Below are 6,984 nucleotides of genomic sequence, written 5' to 3' on the forward strand. Positions count from 1 at the left end.
TTGAAAGAGAAGAGAAGAGCGGCCAATTACAGACAATGCCCGTTAAGGCAAGAGACCACCTGACAGAAAGCAAGAAAAGCAGCTCTGAAAACAAAGACGTGGCTAGTACTGCCAAAGAGTTACTTTCAATTTGCTTTTTCAGGGGTTCTGAATTTCTCCTCAATTTGTATAGTGGTAGCATGAAGCATCACCGGCCATTTAAAAGTTTACTTACTAACAAAACTTTCTGACACTTTGAGCAAATTCCCCTAACAAAGTAGCTATTAAAAATCAGTGTTCACTCCGGAAAAAAGACAGTGGTCATTAACTTCAATTAGTCCTGGCTACTGTAAACTATCTGAGAAGAATTTCTTTTCTCATTTTTGACGAACACAAAGCTTAATGAAACGAGTTTCTATCCTACTGGTATCATCCAAATGCATCTTCAATTGTGTTTTTGACAAAACTCTTTTGAAATCCATTGACCTTGAGATATGAAATGAAATGGGATGAAAAGAGAGGTTTAATGTCATGATGAAATTCAACTAAATCTAACCAAGAAACAAAACACACACAACGTCTTAAGTGCAACCTAAAACCGTGGAGCTAGGTGAGCATTATGTGTCAACACGTTGGCAGGTGGGATGGGTGACCATGCGTACACTATGAAAAGGAACAGCAATGCAGGGTAGTCACTGGAAATAAAAAAAGGTAAAAGAAAAACAAGGCTTTTATTTTAGATCTCATAATCTGAGGCAAATTATGTGATCTCAGCAGATACCTTCTGCTGTACAGTTCGGGTCACAAGTCATCTGAAAGATGTAAAACACTTCTCTAGCAAGTGTGTCTCCTGGCACAGCCAAAAAGAAGCAAGCACGCATGGAAAGCAAGCACAGAATAAGAGCAATCAATCAAACCAGGTCCAAGCACAGCAAGGTGACACAGCGAGGTCAGGTACTGCCGAGCAGCAGCCTGTCGATCTGGAAACGTGATAAAAGTTAACAGAGAGCAAACAAACGGTTTGGATTAGAGTTAACTATGAAAAGTGTGTCTTTTCCCCCTTCCCTTAAAACTATGCTGTCATGGTTTCATAGGTGTTGATGACATCAATTTCACACAATCACCAAACTGGGAAAACAGCCCAACCATTTCACGTCAAAGTTACAAAGGTAAGGCCTGGCCGGACTCGCCCAGTGGTCTGGGTCCATCAGCTGCAACTTTTGGGGGCTTGGAGGTAACATAACTAAGGGGCAGAAGAGGAAAAATGGACATAAAGTCCCCCCTAGATAGAATGAATCGCAACAGATACTCCTGTTCGTAAATACCTTGTAACTGATATGCGAGGAAACAATAAAAAATAATCTAAGATGCCAAAGTCTAAGGTGAAATTTTAAAAATGTTGAATACAGTATTACACTCAATGTCTAATTTAAACTACATGACAAATAAGAAGAAATGGCTTTAACATGTAAACTTTATTGGAGGAGGAAATAATCTAATGAATCCTTCCTATTGAAAATGAGGCAAATAAAACTAGAAACTCGTAACTGGTGCCATAACTTTAAATGTATACAAATAAAATTCTGTAAGCTTATTCCTTATTAAATACTCACATGTGAGAGTCACACAGGCATAGTAACTTTAAATGTTCCAATCATATTCACTAAAAATAACAACAGGCCATAGGTTGTGTACCAATAATTAAACATTAAGAAACTCTGCTTTTGGACCAAAACATTCAGGGTTTTGTCTGTAACTCTGTGATGTACTTTCCAAAAACTTTATTTTTATATTAATAACTTGGTAGAATCGAGCACCTATTTGAGACAAGTTTAATGTATGCTGCATATTGTAAAAAATTTTGCAATCAAAATATTACAATTTAAAGCAAATTATCCACTTGTTGATCTTATTCCCAATTTTAAATCCTGAAATGTGTATAAAACTCATCAAACCGTATGCAGGTTCTCCTCAGCGTAACCCATGAGGACAATGAAAACAAGGAGGAATGCTTACCAGTGATGTCAAACCAAAGAGGTATTCCAGGAGGCTCGACAGATATTACTCCAATCATGTGAGCAACGGGGTCACTTTCCATCACAGTAAAGGTAAAAAATGATTCTTCGAATGAAATGGGCTCCGGGGATGGTTTGGGTTTGGAGATCCATTCGATATGGAGCCTGGTGGTTGATGACTTTTGAGGGCGACCATTGTCAACTGCTTTAATCTATAAAACACGGGCACAGGGGATTAAAAACAGCAAATCAGAAATTACGGGCCAGAAATGAAGGAAGCACAGACTGGTTTGGGCTTAAACTGGGCCGATTTCAGACATTTAACATTTGTATACTGCGTTTTGAACGCGTTTTGCCTGATAAAAGAACAACCCTTTCATGACCACATTCCACATAAACAATAAGCACCCTGAGTGACAACCGAAAAGGAAAACCAAACCCATCCTTCCCAAACGTGATCCATCGCGCTGCCTAACGGGTGGTGAGGCCACAAACACTTCCACCATTTACGAAACAGAAATAAAGTTATTGCAGGAGAAACACAACATGAGGTTTACAGTCACCACACACAGGAAATTACAAGACCACAATCTTCACTCACTGAAAGAATGTCATATTCTCCAGCTGCGGAGAACTTCTTGGACGAAACCACTCCAGTTTTCGGTTCAATAAAAAATTTGCCGTGCTCATTCCCATCCTCGATGCTGTAGGAGATTTCGGCGTTGGGGCCTTCGTCTTTGTCGGTGGCTATGACGCGGTAGACGGGCTCTCGCCTGGCAGCTCTCTCTCGGTCTGGCTTCTCCCGCTCAGGGAGTCTGATTTTGTAGAACTTTTGCAGAAACTGGGGTTTGTTGTCATTTTCATCAAGGATTTTCACGATGATTCTGGCAATAGTTGATTTGGGGGGACTACCGTTGTCTGTCACAGTAACCTGTATTTTTAAAGTTAACAGATTAACATGTTAAGACACCCCTTCTTCCTAATGCTACTCGGCAGGTGTGTAAAGCTCTACACTTCGCACGGCGTGAGGGCACACACACACCTCCTCCTCATTCCAGCAACAGCCTCAAGGAGGTGAGGCCTCCCATCTCTACAGGGAGAGTTGGGGGCTGGCACGGGAAGAAAGAAACAGCTGTGCCCTCGCACCCCTTCCTGACCAAGCAGGCTCTCCCCTCGCACTACTGTAACTGGAAAGTGAACCTCACCCACATGCTGAGCTCCTAAAAACTTAGTACCTTTAGGTCATGGAAGAGACACAGGAAGATTCTGCTTTACACATTTAAAGAGTCTTCTTAAAAACAATATACATTCTATGCCCTTAAAAATAAAATTTCCATACATCACATTAAAGATGTTAAACTCCATCAATAAAGTATGCTAAGCTGTCGTTTTAAAGTACATGTTAAATAAATAGTACACATTCTAATACTAGTGATCACCTTTTTACTGTGGCTGTTTTCCTCTACGGACGTTTTATAGGAGAGTGGACATAAATATTTATATTTAAGACCAACTTATTAAATAAGATTTCAGTAAAATGCAGGTAAAATAACTTTCATTTTAAGTAAACTATCCACATATTCTTATAGTCTATTTAGGAAAAAATATGAGAGAGGCTTGAGGACCACACTGATGACTGTTTCTACATTCGTAAGCGACCATTTCACCCTTAAATCCAGTGTTCATGTTTCCATCAATGGGTAGAGTAAATGTAATGACATTAGTAATACTTATTTTCCCCCCACCCAAACCCCCACCTCCTTCCAAATTAATTACCAAAATACTAAAAACATTAAAGTAGACTGAAGCCTGGCAGGTGTAAATCCTGTTGTTTATTAAAGTGTGACTATATCCCCATGGTGCTTGTCAAAAGTGTTTCAGTACTTGTCCTTCTTTATATTATTTACCCTCCTAAGCTTTTTCAAAATAAAATAAAACCAAGCTTTATTATTTTAAACTCTCAAAACACTTCCTTTTCATCAGTTTGCATATGAGCTTTAGAAAAACAGTAAAGAAAAATATGAGCAAGCACTATGTTTTTTTTTAAGTATTCATCACCAAATTGTTCCTAAGTTTGGGTTCAAGACCAGTAGCTAGTCACGGCTTTCAACATGCAGTGGAGACAAACTACCTCCAAGACAGCCAGATCAATGCCAGCACTGGTTCTCAAATCACCTCCCCAACAGGGCCCTACTGAAAAATACACAAGATATGAACACTGAAGGGAAACCTTCTCACCAATGTCTAAATATTACTTTCAAAATGCTATATATCTGGTATCTGCTTCCACCTAGCATTTGATATTCACTAAGAAAAGAGGGCTCTGGAGTAAGGTATGCAATTAATGTGATATTTGCAAGGAACAGAGCAAAATGTCAGTTGAACTGCTGCTCTCCTATTTTGCCATCTGTTTATTTTTGTCAGTGACAGCATTCACCCCTTCTGTCAATCCTTGCAGTGATGGAATGAAAATTCAAAACTCTGCTCTAGCATAATGAAAATGAATTCAAGGGAACTACATACCCTATGAACTAAAAACTCAGATGTGATATGGGAAGAAATTGCCAATGGGGAACGCACCGTGGCTGTGAAACCACCTTTTCGAGAGGGTATTCCTAATTCAGGCACACACGCACACATGCACTGCACACCCATGGAAACGAGTGACTGACCAAGTTAAGAAAATCTGGCCAAGGATAAAACGAAATGAAGCAGGCAGCGTTATAAACAGCAATATAAAAAGAGGATTTCAAAAATGACAGTTTAGAATTTTGTCCCTTATACTGTTAGAGTGGAAGAGGAGCACTGACAATTAAACAAAATCAAGTGGTCTTTTCGAGTCTGGCTTTGATGATGAACACCAGCTTCCACACGGGACACGGGGGTCTCTAGTCCCGCTCCAGGGGCCGCCCGTCTGCTGGCTGCTTCCTGGTGGCACGTCCATGATCTCATCAATCTACGTCGACGTTACACGCCACCTCCCCTCTCCAAATTACACAGTTTTCACTGCAACATTATTAACTATTAATTAGCCAAAACCCAGGTGACCAACAAATGATAACAAGCTGTGGGTTTTTTAAGAACCAGAAGGCATTTTAAATTACTCATGACAATGAGAAGCTTTATTAGAACTTTCTAGAAGAGCACATCTGAGACTTCAATCTACTTTTACTTTTGAGGCATTTAAGAAGCACTAACTAAATAATTTACAGTTTAAAATGCAAAAATAATGCAACTGTTGGAGAACAAAAAAAAAAAAAAAAAAAAACTGAATCCGGAAACAGTTACCTCTAGTTAAAAAGGCTGAACTAGAACTACAAATACCAACATAAGTATATCTCAAAAACGTAATACTAAAGGGAAAAGAGATGTATACAGAGAAACATCACTTATCGAAATGCAGATGAATTCCAAGTGACACTATCCACAGTTATGTTTGCTCCCTGCGTGCACGAGCAGAAAGCACAGACAGCCCATGACAGTGGCTGTGTATCTGGGAATGGCACTGGGGTAAAGGAAACATGAGCTGTATCCGTTAACAATCTCTTTACATTCCTTTTTCCTAATAACCAGTAAATAATAATACGACAAAATGTCAACAGCTAAGAATACCAGTTAATGGGGACAAGATTATTCTTTCCCGTGACACTTACAAATACAAATCTTTAAATATTAAAGATAAAAAAAAAATACTTACCTCTAGTATGTGTTCATCTTGCTGCTCTCGGTCTAGCTTCCTTGATGTAGTTGTGATGAGGCCTGTAAAATGACAGCAGTTCATTAATCCTCACAAAATAAGTCCCATTACAAAATACTGCAATAAAAACCACACTCTCGCAAATTTCTTCTCAAGGAAAAAAAGTAAGATTACTAAAGAAACATAATTTCCAGGTATGGTTATTTTCTCTACAAACAACAATATACTTGATATTTTCTCACTTTCATGACTCAAAAACATAAATGATATATATTAAGAAAGTGGGAAAACCCAAATCAGTCACAGTTTCTATTTGTTAGTAGTTTCAACATACATTTTGTCAGAAAAGATTTTTTTAAAGTGAGATGAAGTTATCCAGGATTTGAATCTCATCCACCTCCTTTAACTGTTCAATAGACAATGAAGAGTTGACAGAAACAACTTCTGTATTTTAAAAGGGTCACTGAAAATAGCTCTAACTTATTACCTTTGACTTATCCAAGCTCATAAATAAAAAACTGTTATAGAAAGTAAGAAATAAATAAATATTAAAAAAAGAAAAAGAAAAAAAACGCCGGGCGCGGTGGCTCACGCCTCTAATCCTAGCACTTTGGGAGGCCAAGGTGGGTGGATCACCTGAGGTCAGGAGTTCAAGACCAGCCTGGCCATCAAGGTGAGACCCCATCTTTAAAAAAAGAAAAAGTAATGTCATTTTCCAGGTAATCTTGCTCATTTAATTTACCATGATAAATGATTCTCAAAGAAATTCCATATTCTTAAAAAAAAATTTTTTTTCTTTCCAACTAGAATATCTATATGAGTTTTGACCTCTCTTGAGAACTTTAATAACTGCCTAAACTGTCAGCATATGCTGGAACCCGAAGGCAATTATAATTTATAAAATATATTCTTGTGATTCACCAAACACACAAACAACATTCCCCTAACCACTAAAATGCTGCCCCAATCCAGGGTGATGGCGGACAGGTGCTTGCAGGAGGATGCACCTCCGGCCTTAAAATCAGGTGAGGCCTGCGTGGCAGGACAGCTGCCAGGGGCACACATTCTCCTGGCAGCGCTGCGGTTTTTTCCCACAGGGAAATACTTCAAATAGTTCACATTTAAGAATAGACTTTATTAATCTAATTTATTTTCTCCTATAATCTTAATTTCACAGAACTACCAATTAAGGGCTATTCAAAATGTTTCTCTGCGGTTGTAAGCGAACGGTTTTGTGTTTTCATTTAATTCAAAGGTTTCTTTCTTCCTTTAAGTGGTTAGTAAGAATCTCAA

At 38.6% G+C, this 6,984-nt stretch overlaps 1 protein-coding gene across 8 annotated transcripts in view; it reads right to left on the reverse strand.

Annotated features, from left to right (window-relative positions):
- Positions 1-6,984, reverse strand: part of FAT1 (FAT atypical cadherin 1) — a 139,144-nt gene that overhangs the window by 46,042 nt on the left and 86,118 nt on the right. For 6 of the 8 annotated variants that reach the window (XM_032298881.1, XM_032298879.1, XM_032298884.1 and 3 more), the window contains exons 4-7: positions 5,692-5,753; positions 2,596-2,925; positions 1,996-2,206; positions 761-829 (exon numbers count right to left, since the gene is read on the reverse strand). In XM_032298881.1, coding sequence (XP_032154772.1) covers positions 761-829; positions 1,996-2,206; positions 2,596-2,925; positions 5,692-5,753 — 672 coding nt within the window. The remainder of the gene's footprint in view (positions 1-760; positions 830-1,995; positions 2,207-2,595; positions 2,926-5,691; positions 5,754-6,984) is intronic. The other 2 variants (XM_032298880.1, XM_032298882.1) reach the window with 1 other exon arrangement.

The sequence above is a fragment of the Sapajus apella genome, unplaced genomic scaffold, assembly GCF_009761245.1.
Source record: "Sapajus apella isolate SASKATOON/1434 unplaced genomic scaffold, GSC_monkey_1.0 scaffold39, whole genome shotgun sequence".
NCBI classification, from domain to species: Eukaryota; Metazoa; Chordata; class Mammalia; order Primates; family Cebidae; genus Sapajus; species Sapajus apella.